Here is a 14,928-nt window from a genome sequence, read left to right on the forward strand (position 1 = left end):
TCTAATTTATCTACAAGCACAGTTTATTATATTAACGAAACATTATAGCCCAGAATTACTATAAGATAATTAGATGGGAGAATTATTAAAATTAGAATTTGCTCGTCTGTATAATGTTCGACGTCTTTTTTTGGTGTACATAACAAAGTTGTTATATGTTCAACGTTTTTGGTGTTTAAATGTCTTGCTCTTTCCTTGCTAAGGATTACGTTCCTAGTGAAACATACGATTTTGTAAAAATATACAACTATGCTATGCCCCCCCCCCAAAGTTTTTTCCCACATTTGACATTAATGTCCATTTATTTTATACTTTTACTTTCCTAGGATATTTTACTCCCCTCCCAGATTATGAGCTTAAAACCGCTACTAGTTTTTAGCATTGCTTATTTAATTTTCAGAGCAAAAACACACGTGTATTGTTTACATCGGCAATCTACAACACCAACCAAACAGCTAAATCCTTTTCACGTCTAATTAAACATAGGATTCTTCCAATGAATCGTAGGTTCGACAATTTCTTCCTTTGGGACTTTTCACGTCTGAACTACCGTGTTTTAAGGGTACACCTGATATAGTGTGTAGCTCCTTAGAAATGGGAAAATGACTATCCCTATTCATCTTCTGCAACAATTTGTAAAACAGTAGTCAGACAAATTTGCACATTCAACATTTCACAAAAAGATTCTTACTGTAAAAAAGTGCATAAAAAAAAAAGAAAAAAAGAAGAAGATTGGATCACAGCAGTAACAGGCATATTTTTTACTAACTCACATCAATTTAACGATCAGTTCCCAAGAGGAACTAGACCATCCAACATGAGAATACATTTGCTGAGGAAAAACAAAGTATTGACTAACAACATATAATTCTCAAGGACTATTAGCTATACCTATTGAAATTTTGACAAAACAACATTTTACCTTAATTTTCAGTTACTAGTTGCTTTTTTTTCTGCCTTTAGTTCTGAAAATGCAATTCCTGTTATTTGAGTAGAATTTTCAGCCTTATCAATGTTTTTTTTTCAAAACTTAGGAAATGTATTTGAATATCTTTAAAACCTTATAAAATGGAATTGAGTAAAGTTATGAAGCTGAAAACAATTTTGTTGTACTTCAGTTAAGCAGAAGATATATTTTGCAAGGTTTCACTTTTATAACACACATAGTTTTAAAGGTCATCAAAGGTCAGGGCCCTTTAGAGGGAAAAGGAGTGGAGGTAGTTGCTTCAGAATACTTTCACAGGACATACTTTAGTCTGTAGATTCATCCCTGAAAGTTTCATTTTCCTAACCTAAATAACCATTACATAACGATACACTTCCCAATAACCATTATTATATGTAAACACTGGTCGAAGTTTGTAACTTGCAGCCCCTCCCCCAGGGACTGTGGGGGAGTAAGTCATCCCCAAATACATAGTTATTATAATTTTAGACTATGTTGAACAAAATGGCTATCTCAAAATTTTGATCCGTTGACTTTGGGAAAAAATTTGAGCGTGGGAGGGGGCCTAGATGCCCTCCAATTTATTTGGTCACTTAAAAAGGGAACTAGAACTTTTCATTTCCGTTAGAATAATCCCTCTTGCGACATTCTAGGACCACTTGGTCGATACGATGACCCCTAGGGAAAAGAAAAAAAAAACAAAAACAAACAAACAAATAAACACGCACCCGTGATTTGTCTTCTGGCAAGAAATACAAAATTCCACATTTTTATAGATAGGAGCTTGAAACTTCTACAGTAGGGTTTTCTGATACGCTGAATCTGATGGTCTTATTTTCGTTTAGATCCTAGGACTTTTAGGGGGTGTTTTCCCCTATTTTTCTAAATAAGGCAAATTTTCTCAGGCTCTTATCTTTTGATGGGTAAGACTAAACTTGATGAAACTTATATATTTAAAATCAGCATTAAAATGCGATTCTTTTGATGTAGCTATTGATATAAAAATTCTATTTTTTAGAGTTTTGGTTACTATTGAGCCGGATCGCTCCTTACTACAGTTCGTTACCACGAACTGTTTGATTCGCCACGACTTAGTGTGAAATTTTTTTACTTAACAATGTGTGCTGTTAAAGATATATTGTTTAGTCTTCCTTTTGACAATCTATGCACTCATAGCTCGTTTTGATTTAGTCCACCATCCGCCTATACATTCTTTAAAAACCCTTACAAACCATCATGCATTTAGTCTTTTTCGTTTAATTGAAACCGCCCCTAAAAATTCCTTAAAAGTTTTACCTTAATACCCTCAGCGTCATCAGTAACTGTAACTGTAGTAAAAGTTTTAATAGTATACACAGAGTATCTTCTGGCTAGTTTGAAATTCGCCACGACTTAGTGTGAAATTTTTAACTTAACAATGTGTGCCGTTAAAGATATATTGCTTAGTCTTCCTTTTGACAATCTATGCGCTCAAAGCTCTTTTTGATTTAGTCCACCATCCGCCTCAACATTCTTTAAAACCTTTACATCAATAACCTCACCTTGCGAAGTAGTAATAGTTGTAGTAAAATTAGTATCAGTGTGTGCATAGCTCATTTTTGCTCATCAGTAAGGCCTTCAGCACACGCTGAAAGTTTTAACTTAATACCATCAACCATACCTGTAACATTGTTGATACAATATCTTAACAAGGTTTTTTCGATGGGATTGATAGTGATAGGGTTAAGTATTTACAAACTAAATTTGTTAGAATTATTCAGGTTGGCTGTCAAATAGCAATTCAAACTGATGGGGAAACTAGTTTGACAAGTTTTGCTAATGGAAAGGGTATGGATAGGTTAAATGATGCACAAATGAAATATTTTCAGGCTAGAAGTGACGAATTAAGAATACGAAATATAACGAAATAATACGAAATTTTCGAAATTATAAATATTTTCCTTATCACTACCAGTGTTGGGAAATACTGAAGTTCTGAAGTACTTAATATTTATACTTAAATAAAAATTTGAAGCACTTAAGGGTACTTAAGTACTCAAGTACTTTCTTGATGAGAAAAATTATACCAGAATGACGCAGGGTGATGCGACGAATTGAACTGCCTATATATTAATGGATGAATGGATTTCAGTCTTTGAGAACAGCGGCTCCTGGCTCGGCACGAAATTTCAAAAAAGGACGCTATCATGGCGGAAATACCATATATATTGAAAGGACAGTGTTTTGTGATAAATGTGATAAACAGTAAGAACGAAACGAAATCAACTAGCAAAGAAGCCAGTGAACTTGTAGGCTCACTTTCAGGTTCGTCTGAATCTGAAGATAATGAAGATAATAATGGTCCTGATTAAAGCTAACCTTCTAAAAAAGTTAAGGAAGATTTCTTTGACACAGTCAAAAGTGAATTCTTTGGCAGTGGACTACACTGTGGACGAGATGGACCCCTGTACACTGTTGAGAAGCCGTCGTTCAAAAATATGATAACAGGTCTTGCACTTTATGTAAAGGTTCCAGGAAGAAAAGCTTTAGCTGGGCAAATTGAAGCTAAGTTTTTGAAGTACAGAAAGATATGGTTTGTGATTTTGAACTCACCGATTACATGTCGCTGACAACACACATTTGGTCTGCCAGCAACAAAAGCTACTTGGGAAATATCTACTAGCTGTTGGAATTTGCTGTCTACCAGCAAATTTTAGTACTCTTATATATCTACTAGCAAATCTTACTAGCAAATTTTCTACTAGCAAATTTTATAGATCTACAAACAAATTTTCAATTCGTATTCACATCTATACCTCATTATTTTAACGATGTGTCCCTTTGTCCCGGTCGTTATTTATAGTCCCTGTGTCTCGGTCGTCATTTATATTCCCTGTGTCCCAGCGTCCCGGTCGTCATTTGTGTCCCGGTGTCCCGGTCTGTAATTTCTCTTCGAACAATCCCTGTGTCCCGGTCGTCATTTAGATATCTTCCCTGTACCCCCGTCGTCCCCTTTGTAGTTGTGTCACTGTGTCCCGGTCGTCATTTATATTCCCGGTGTCCCAGTCTGTATTTTCTCTTTGGGGTTCCCGGTCGTCATTTATATTCCCTGTATCCCCGTATCCCGGTCATCATTTGTGTCCCGGTCTGTAATTTCATCAGTTGACAAACATGACGTCAGTCGACACACAATTTCAAGACGCATACAGCTCAATCCTTACAATGACGTCAGTTGACACACCTGACGTCACTCGACAGACACAAAGACAACTTATTTTTATATATATAGATATATAGCTGTTGGGGGGGGGCTCTTTGGGACATCGCGCCCCCAAGCCCCCGCGCGCGTAAGTCGTTACACGCCATATTAGTTACCTGCCATTGTAGTTGTGTCCCTGTGTCCCACCTGTGAATTGAGATAGATATAAATATATATATTTTTTGAACTACATAAAACTTGCGAATATACAACATTCTTCGCTGTCCAATTTAACTACGTAAAACTTAAGAATATACAACATTCTTCCATGTCCCATTGTTTGTGCATATAAATAGATTGTTAGGTTTACCGACTCTTGAACATGCAACATAAAATTGTCCACGGGAAAAGCAATCCGTATTCAGATCTATACCTGATTATTCTAATGATTGCCCTTTAGCTTTGTTGATGCTGATTGCTAATCAAACATTCCCTGTGTCCCCGTCGTCATTTATATATCCCCCTGTGCCCCCCGGCACCCCCCTTGTAGTTGTGTCCCTGTGTCCTGGTCGTCATTTATATTCCCAGTATTCCGGTCGTCATTTGTGTCCCGGTGTCCCAGTCTGTACTTTCTCTTTGAGTGTCGAGGTCGTCATTTATATTCCCTGTGTCCCGGTTTCCCGGTCATCATTTTCGTCCCGGTTGTCATTTGTGTCCCGGTGCTTTGTTGATGGTGATTGCTAATCGAACATTCCTTGTCTCCTGGTCGCTTTCTCTTTGAGTGTCCCTTTCGTCATTTTTATTCCCTATGTCCCGGTGTCCCGGTCGTCATTTTTGTCCCGATGTCGAGGTCTGTAATTTTGTCAGTCGTCAAGACATGACGTAAGTCAACACACAATCATGACGTTAATCGACAGACACACATACAACTTATTTTTATATATATCTACTAGCTGTTGGAATTTGCTGTCTACCAGCAAATTTTAGTACTTTTATATATCTACTAGCAAATCTTACTAGCAAATTTTCTACTAGCAAATTTTATAGATCTACAAACAAATTTTCAATTCGTATTCAGATCTATACCTCATTATTTTAACGATGTGTCCCTTTGTCCCGGTCGTTATTTATAGTCCCTGTGTCTCGGTCGACATTTATATTCCCTGTGTCCCAGCGTCCCGGTCGTCATTTGTGTCCCGGTGTCCCGGTCTGTAATTTCTCTTCGAACAATCCCTGTGTCCCGGTCGTCATTTATATATCTTCCCTGTACCCCCGTCGTCCCCTTTGTAGTTGTGTCACTGTGTCCCGGTCGTCATTTATATTCCCGGTGTCCCAGTCTGTATTTTCTCTTTGAGGTTCCCGGTCGTCATTTGTATTCCCTGTATCCCCGTGTCCCGGTCGTCATTTGTGTCCCGGTCTGTAATTTCATCAGTTGACAAACATGACGTCAGTCGACAAACAATTTCATGACGCATACAGCTCAATCCTTACAATGACGTCAGTCGACACACCTGACGTAACTCGACAGACACACAGACAACTTATTTTTATATATATAGATATATAGCTATTGGGGGGGGGGGCTCGGGGGGGCATCGCACCCCCAAGCCCCCGCGCGCGTAAGTCGTTACACGCCATATTAGTTACCTGCCATTGTAGTTGTGTCCCTGTGTCCCACCTGTGAATTGAGATAGATATAAATATATATATTTTTTGAACTACATAAAACTTGCGAATATACAACATTCTTCGCTGTCCAATTTAACTACGTAAAACTTAAGAATATACTACATTCTTCCATGTCCCATTGTTTGTGCATATAAATATATTGTTAGGTTTACCGACTCTTGAACATGCAACATAAAATTGTCCATGGGAAAAGCAATCCGTATTCTGATCTATACCTGATTATTCTAATGATTGCCCTTTAACTTTGTTGATGCTGATTGCTAATCAAACATTCCCTGTGTCACCGTCGTCATTTATATATCCCCCTGTGCCCCCCGGCACCAACCTTGTAGTTGTGTCCCTGTGTCCTGGTCGTCATTTATATTCCCAGTATTCCGGTCGTCATTTGTGTCCCGGTGTCCCAGTCTGTACTTTCTCTTTGAGTGTCGAGGTCGTCATTTATATTCCCTGTGTCCCGGTGTCCCGGTCATCATTTTCGTCCCGGTTGTCATTTGTGTCCCGGTGCTTTGTTGATGGTGATTGCTAATCGAACATTCCTTGTCTCCTGGTCGCTTTCTCTTTGAGTGTCCCTTTCGTCATTTTTATTCCCTATGTCCCGGTGTCCCGGTCGTCATTTGTGTCCCGATGTCGAGGTCTGTAATTTCGTCAGTCGTCAAGACATGACGTAAGTCAACACACAATCATGACGTTAATCGACAGACATACATACAACTTATTTTTATATATATCTACTAGCTGTTGGAATTTGCTGTCTACCAGCAAATTTTAGTACTTTTATATATCTACTAGCAAATCTTACTAGCAAATTTTCTACTAGCAAATTTTATAGATCTACAAACAAATTTTCAATTCGTATTCAGATCTATACCTCATTATTTTAACGATGTGTCCCTTTGTCCCGGTTATAGTTCCTGTGTCTCGGTCGTCATTTATATTCCCTGTGTCCCAGCGTCCCGGTCGTCATTTGTGTCCCGGTGTCCCGGTCTGTAATTTCTCTTCGAACAATCCCTGTGTCCCGGTCGTCATTTATATATCTTCCCTGTACCCCCGTCGTCCCCTTTGTAGTTGTGTCACTGTGTCCCGGTCGTCATTTATATTCCCTGTGTCCCGGTGTCCCAGTCTGTAATTTCTCTTTGAGGTTCCCGGTCGTCATTTATATTCCCTGTATCCCCGTGTCCCGGTCGTCATTTGTGTCCCGGTCTGTAATTTCATCAGTTGACAAACATGACGTCAGTCGACACACAATTTCATGACGCATACAGCTCAATCCTTACAATGACGTCAGTCGACAAACCTGACGTCACTCGACAGGCACACAGACAACTTATTTTTATATATATAGATGTATAGCTGTTGGGGGGGGGGGGGGGCTCGGGGGGGCATCGCGCCCCCAAGCCCCCCGCGCGCGTAAGTCGTTACACACCATATTAGTTACCTGCCATTGTAGTTGTGTCCCTGTGTCCCACCTGTGAATTGAGATAGATATAAATATATATATTTTATGAACTACATAAAACTTGCGAATATACAACATTCTTCGCTGTCCAATTTAACTACGTAAAACTTAAGAATATACAAAATTCTTCCATGTCCCATTGTTTGTGCATATAAATAGATTGATAGGTTTACCGACTCTTGAACATGCAACATAAAATTGTCCATGGGAAAAGCAATCCGTATTCAGATCTATACCTGATTATTCTAATGATTGCCCTTTAACTTTGTTGATGCTGATTGCTAATCAAACATTCCCTGTGTCCCCGTCGTCATTTATATATCCCCGTGTGCCCCCCGGCACCCCCCTTGTAGTTGTGTCCCTGTGTCCTGGTCGTCATTTATATTCCCAGTATTCCGGTCGTCATTTGTGTCCCGGTGTCCCAGTCTGTACTTTCTCTTTGAGTGTCGAGGTCTTCATTTATATTCCCTGTGTCCCGGTGTCCCGGTCATCATTTTCGTCCCGGTTGTCATTTGTGTCCCGGTGCTTTGTTGATGGTGATTGCTAATCGAACATTCCTTGTCTCCTGGTCGCTTTCTCTTTGAGTGTCCCTTTCGTCATTTTTATTCCCTATGTCCCGGTGTCCCGGTCGTCATTTGTGTCCCGATGTCGAGGTCTGTAATTTCGTCTGTCGTCAAGACATGACGTAAGTCAACACACAATCATGACGTTAATCGACAGACACACATACAACTTATTTTTATATATATCTACTAGCTGTTGGAATTTGCTGTCTACCAGCAAATTTTAGTACTTTTATATATCTACTAGCAAATCTTACTAGCAAATTTTCTACTAGCAAATTTTATAGATCTAAAAACAAATTTTTAATTCGTATTCAGATCTATACCTCATTATTTTAACGATGTTTCCCTTTGTCCCGGTCGTTATTTATAGTCCCTGTGTCTCGGTTGTCATTTATATTCCCTGTGTCCCAGCGTCCCGGTCGTAATTTGTGTCCCGGTGTCCCGGTCTGTAATTTCTCTTCGAACAATCCCTGTGTCCCGGTCGTCATTTATATATCTCCCCTGTACCCCCGTCGTCCCCTTTGTAGTTGTGTCACTGTGTCCCGGTCGTCATTTATATTCCCTGTGTCCCGGTGTCCCAGTCTGTAATTTCTCTTTGAGGTTCCCGGTCGTCATTTATATTCCCTGTATCCCCGTGTCCCGGTCGTCATTTGTGTCCCGGTCTGTAATTTCATCAGTTGACAAACATGACGTCAGTCGACACACAATTTCATGACGCATACAGCTCAATCCTTACAATGACGTCAGTCGACACACCTGACGTCACTCGACAGACACACAGACAACTTATTTTTATATATATAGATATATAGCTGTTGGGGGGGGGGGGCTCGGGGGGGCATCGCGCCCCCAAGCCCCCCGCGCGCGTAAGTCGTTACACGCCATATTAGTTACCTGCCATTGTAGTTGTGTCCCTGTGTCCCACCTGTGAATTGAGATAGATATAAATATATATATTTTTTGAACTACATAAAACTTGCGAAAATACAACATTCTTCGCTGTCCAATTTAACTACGTAAAACTTAAGAATATACAACATTCTTCCATGTCCCATTGTTTGTGCATATAAATAGATTGATAGGTTTACCGACTCTTGAACATGCAACATAAAATTGTCCATGGGAAAAGCAATCCGTATTCAGATCTATACCTGATTATTCTAATGATTGCCCGTTAACTTTGTTGATGCTGATTGCTAATCAAAAATTCCCTGTGTCCCCGTCGTCATTTATATATCCCCCTGTGCCCCCCGGCACCCCCCTTGTAGTTTTGTCCCTGTGTCCTGGTTGTCATTTATATTCCCAGTATTCCGGTCGTCATTTGTGTCCCGGTGTCCCAGTCTGTACTTTCTCTTTGAGTGTCGAGGTCTTCTTTTATATTCCCTGTGTCCCGGTGTCCCGGTCATCATTTTCGTCCCGGTTGTCATTTGTGTCCCGGTGCTTTGTTGATGGTGATTGCTAATCGAACATTCCTTGTCTCCTGGTCGCTTTCTCTTTGAGTGTCCCTTTCGTCATTTTTATTCCCTATGTCCCGGTGTCCCGGTCGTCATTTGTGTCCCGATGTCGAGGTCTGTAATTTCGTCAGTCGTCAAGACATGACGTAAGTCAACACACAATCATGACGTTAATCGACAGAAACACATACAACTTATTTTTATATATATCTACTAGCTGTTGGAATTTGCTGTCTACCAGCAAATTTTAGTACTTTTATATATCTACTAGCAAATCTTACTAGCAAATTTTCTACTAGCAAATTTTATAGATCTACAAACAAATTTTCAATTCGTATTCAGATCTATACCTCATTATTTTAACGATGTGTCCCTTTGTCCCGGTCGTTATTTATAGTCCCTGTGTCTCGGTCGTCATTTATATTCCCTGTGTCCCAGCGTCCCGGTCGTCATTTGTGTCCCGGTGTCCCGGTCTGTAATTTCTCTTCGAACAATCCCTGTGTCCCGGTCGTCATTTATATATTTTCCCTGTACCCCCGTCGTCCCCTTTGTAGTTGTGTCACTGTGTCCCGGTCGTCATTTATATTCCCTGTGTCCCGGTGTCCCAGTCTGTAATTTCTCTTTGAGGTTCCCGGTCGTCATTTATAATCCCTGTATCCCCGTGTCCCGGTCGTCATTTGTGTCCCGGTCTGTAATTTCATCAGTTGACAAACATGACGTCAGTCGACACACAATTTCATGACGCATACAGCTCAATCCTTACAATGACGTCAGTCGACACACCTGACGTCACTCGACAGACACACAGACAACTTATTTTTATATATATAGATATATAGCTGTTGGGGGGGGGGGGGGGGCTCGGGGGGCATCGCGCCCCCAAGCCCCCGCGTGCGTAAGTCGTTACACACCATATTAGTTACCTGCCATTGTAGTTGTGTTCCTGTGTCCCACCTGTGAATTGAGATAGATATAAATATATATATTTTTTGAACTACATAAAACTTGCGAATATACAACATTCTTCGCTGTCCAATTTAACTACGTAAAACTTAAGAATATACAACATTCTTCCATGTCCCATTGTTTGTGCATATAAAAAGATTGTTAGGTTTACCGACTCTTGAACATGCAACATAAAATTGTCCATGGGAAAAGCAATCCGTATTCTGATCTATACCTGATTATTCTAATGATTGCCCTTTAACTTTGTTGATGCTGATTGCTAATCAAACATTCCCTGTGTCCCCGTCGTCATTTATATATCCCCCTGTGCCCCCCGGCACCCCCCTTGTAGTTGTGTCCCTTTGTCCTGGTCGTCATTTATATTCCCAGTATTCCGGTCGTCATTTGTGTCCCGGTGTCCCAGTCTGTACTTTCTCTTTGAGTGTCGAGGTCGTCATTTATATTCCCTGTGTCCCGGTGTCCCGGTCATCATTTTCGTCCCGGTTGTCATTTGTGTCCCGGTGTTTTGTTGATGGTGATTGCTAATCGAACATTCCTTGTCTCCTGGTCACTTTCTCTTTGAGTGTCCCTTTCGTCATTTTTATTCCCTATGTCCCGGTGTCCCGGTCGTCATATGTGTCCCGATGTCGAGGTCTGTAATTTCGTCAGTCGTCAAGACATGACGTAAGTCAACACACAATCATGACGTTAAACGACAGACACACATACAACTTATTTTTATATATATATCTACTAGCTGTTGGAATTTGCTGTCTACCAGCAAATTTTAGTACTTTTATATATCTACTAGCAAATCTTACTAGCAAATTTTCTACTAGCAAATCTTATAGATCTACAAACAAATTTACAATTCGTATTCAGATCTATACCTCATTATTTTAACGATGTTTCCCTTTGTCCCGGTCGTTATTTATAGTCCCTGTGTCTCGGTCGTCATTTATATTCCCTGTGTCCCAGCGTCCCGGTCGTCATTTGTGTCCCGGTGTCCCGGTCTGTAATTTCTCTTCGAACAATCCCTGTGTCCCGGTCGTCATTTATATATCTTCCCTGTACCCCCGTCGTCCCCTTTGTAGTTGTGTCACTGTGTCCCGGTCGTCATTTATATTCCCAGTGTCCCGGTGTCCCAGTCTGTAATTTCTCTTTGAGGTTCCCGGTCGTCATTTATATTCCCTGTATCCCCGTGTCCCGGTCGTCATTTGTGTCCCGGTCTGTAATTTCATCAGTTGACAAACATGACGTCAGTCGACACACAATTTCATGACGCATACAGCTCAATCCTTACAATGACGTCAGTCGACACACCTGACGTCACTCGACAGACACACAGACAACTTATTTTTATATATATAGATATATAGCTGTTGGGGGGGGGGGGGGGGGGGTCGGGGGGGGGGGCATCGCGCCCCCAAGTCCTCCGCGCGCGTAAGTCGTTACACGCCATATTAGTTACCTGCCATTGTAGTTGTGTCCCTGTGTCCCACCTGTGAATTGAGATAGATATAAATATATATATTTTTTGAACTACATAAAACTTGCGAATATACTACATTCTTCGCTGTCCAATTTAACTACGGAAAACTTAAGAATATACAACATTCTTCCATGTCCCATTGTTTTTGCATATAAATAGATTGTTAGGTTTACCGACTCTTGAACAGGCAACATAAAATTGTCCATGGGAAAAGCAATCCGTATTCAGATCTATACCTGATTATTCTAATGATTGCCCTTTAACTTTGTTGATGCTGATTGCTAATCAAACATTCCCTGTGTCCCCGTCGTCATTTATATATCCCCCTGTGCCCCCCGGCACCCACCTTGTAGTTGTGTCCCTGTGTCCTGGTCGTCATTTATATTCCCAGTATTCCGGTCGTCATTTGTGTCCCGGTGTCCCAGTCTGTACTTTCTCTTTGAGTGTCGAGGTCGTCATTTATATTCCCTGTGTCCCGGTGTCCCGGTCATCATTTTCGTCCCGGTTGTCATTTGTGTCCCGGTGCTTTGTTGATGGTGATTGCTCATCGAACATTCCTTGTCTCCTGGTCGCTTTCTCTTTGAGTGTCCCTTTCGTCATTTTTATTCCCTATGTCCCGGTGTCCCGGTCGTCATTTGTGTCCGGATGTCGAGGTCTGTAATTTCGTCAGTCGTCAAGACATGACGTAAGTCAACACACAATCATGACGTTAATCGACAGACACACATACAACTTATTTTTATATATATCTACTAGCTGTTGGAATTTGCTGTCTACCAGCAAATTTTAGTACTTTTATATATCTACTAGCAAATGCTACTAGCAAATTTTCTACTAGCAAATTTTATAGATCTACAAACAAATTTTCAATTCGTATTCAGATCTATACCTCATTATTTTAACGATGTGTCCCTTTGTCCCGGTCGTTATTTATAGTCCCTGTGTCTCGGTCGTCATTTATATTCCCTGTGTCCCAGCGTACCGGTCGTCATTTGTGTCCCGGTGTCCCGGTCTGTAATTTCTCTTCGAACAATCCCTGTGTCCCGGTCGTCATTTATATATATTCCCTGTACCCCCGTCGTCCCCTTTGTAGTTGTGTCACTGTGTCCCGGTCGTCATTTATATTCCCTGTGTCCCGGTGTCCCAGTCTGTAATTTCTCTTTGAGGTTCCCGGTCGTCATTTATATTCCCTGTATCCCCGTGTCCCGGTCGTCATTTGTGTCCCGGTCTGTAATTTCATCAGTTGACAAACATGACGTCAGTCGACACACAATTTCATGACGCATACGGCTCAATCCTTACAATGACGTCAGTCGACACACCTGACGTCACTCGACAGACACACAGACAACTTATTTTTATATATATATATAGATATATAGCTGTTGGGGGCGGGGGCTCAGGGGGGCATCGCGTCCCCAAGCCCCCCGCGCGCGTAAGTCGTTACACGCCATATTAGTTACCTGCCATTGTAGTTGTGTCCCTGTGTCCCACCTGTGAATTGAGATAGATATAAATATATATATTTTTTGAACTACATAAAACTTGCGAATATACAACATTCTTCGCTGTCCAATTTAACTACGTAAAACTTAAGAATATACAACATTCTTCCATGTCCCATTGTTTGTGCATATAAATAAATTGTTAGGTTTACCGACTCTTGAACATGCAACATAAAATTGTCCATGGGAAAAGCAATCCGTATTCAGATCTATACCTGATTATTCTAATGATTGCCCTTTAACTTTGTTGATGCTGATTGCTAATCAAACATTCCCTGTGTCCCCGTCGTCATTTATATATCCCCCTGTGCCCCCCGGCACCCCCCTTGTAGTTGTGTCCCTGTGTCCTGGTCGTCATTTATATTCCCAGTATTCCGGTCGTCATTTGTGTCCCGGTGTCCCAGTCTGTACTTTCTCTTTGAGTGTCGAAGTCGTCATTTATATTCCCTGTGTCCCGGTGTCCCGGTCATCATTTTCGTCCCGGTTGTCATTTGTGTCCGGTGCTTTGTTGATGGTGACTGCTAATCGAACATTTCTTGTCTCCTGGTCGCTTTCTCTTTGAGTGTCCCTTTCGTCATTTTTATTCCCTATGTCCCGGTGTCCCGGTCGTCATTTGTGTCCCGATGTCGAGGTCTGTAATTTCGTCAGTCGTCAAGACATAACGTAAGTCAACACACAATCATGACGTTAATCGACAGACACACATACAACTTATTTTTATATATATCTACTAGCTGTTGGAATTTGCTGTCTACCAGGAAATTTTAGTACTTTTATATATCTATTAGCAAATCTTACTAGCAAATTTTCTACTAGCAAATTTTATAGATCTACAAACAAATTTTCATTTCGTATTCAGATCTATACCTCATTATTTTAACGATGTGTCCCTTTGTCCCGGTCGTTATTTATAGTCCCTGTGTCTCGGTCGTCATTTATATTCCCTGTGTCCCAGAGTCCCGGTCGTCATTTGTGTCCCGGTGTCCCGGTCTGTAATTTCTCTTCGAACAATCCCTGTGTCCCGGTCGTCATTTATATATCTTCCCTGTACCCCCGTCGTCCCCTTTGTAGTTGTGTCACTGTGTCCCGGTCGTCATTTATATTCCCTGTGTCCCGGTGTCCCAGTCTGTAATTTTTCTTTGAGGTTCCCGGTCGTCATTTATATTCCCTGTATCCCCGTGTCCCGGTCGTCATTTGTGTCTCGGTCTGTAATTTCATCAGTTGACAAACATGACGTCAGTCGACACACAATTTCATGACGCATACAGCTCAATCCTTACAATGACGTCAGTCGACACACCTGACGTCACTCAACAGACACACAGACAACCTATTTTTATATATATAGATATATAGCTGTTGGGGGGGGGGGGGGCTCGGGGGGGCATCGCGTCCCCAAGCCCCCCGCGCGCGTAAGTCGTTACACGCCATATTAGTTACCTGCCATTGTTGTTGTGTCCCTGTGTCCCACCTGTGAATTGAGATAGATATAAATATATATATTTTTTGAACTACATAAAACTTGCGAATATACAACATTCTTCGCTGTCCAATTTAACTACGTAAAACTTAAGAATATACAACATTCTTCCATGTCCCATTGTTTGTGCATATAAATAGATTGTTAGGTTTACCGACTCTTGAACATGCAACATAAAATTGTCCATGGGAAAAGCAATCCGTATTCAGATCTATAC

At 41.1% G+C, this 14,928-nt stretch overlaps 1 protein-coding gene across 1 annotated transcript in view; it reads right to left on the bottom strand.

Moving 5' to 3' along the window:
* Nucleotides 1-786: 786 nt before the first annotated feature.
* Nucleotides 787-14,928, bottom strand: part of LOC136039083 (PH-interacting protein-like) — a gene marked incomplete in the record, with an annotated part of 52,186 nt that continues 38,044 nt past the window's right edge. Inside the window, 1 exon segment of the mRNA XM_065722568.1 lies at nucleotides 787-832. Within this exon segment, the coding sequence (XP_065578640.1) occupies nucleotides 787-832 (46 nt within the window).

Source organism: Artemia franciscana, chromosome 19 (genome assembly GCF_032884065.1).
Source record: "Artemia franciscana chromosome 19, ASM3288406v1, whole genome shotgun sequence".
NCBI lineage: Eukaryota > Metazoa > Arthropoda > Branchiopoda > Anostraca > Artemiidae > Artemia > Artemia franciscana.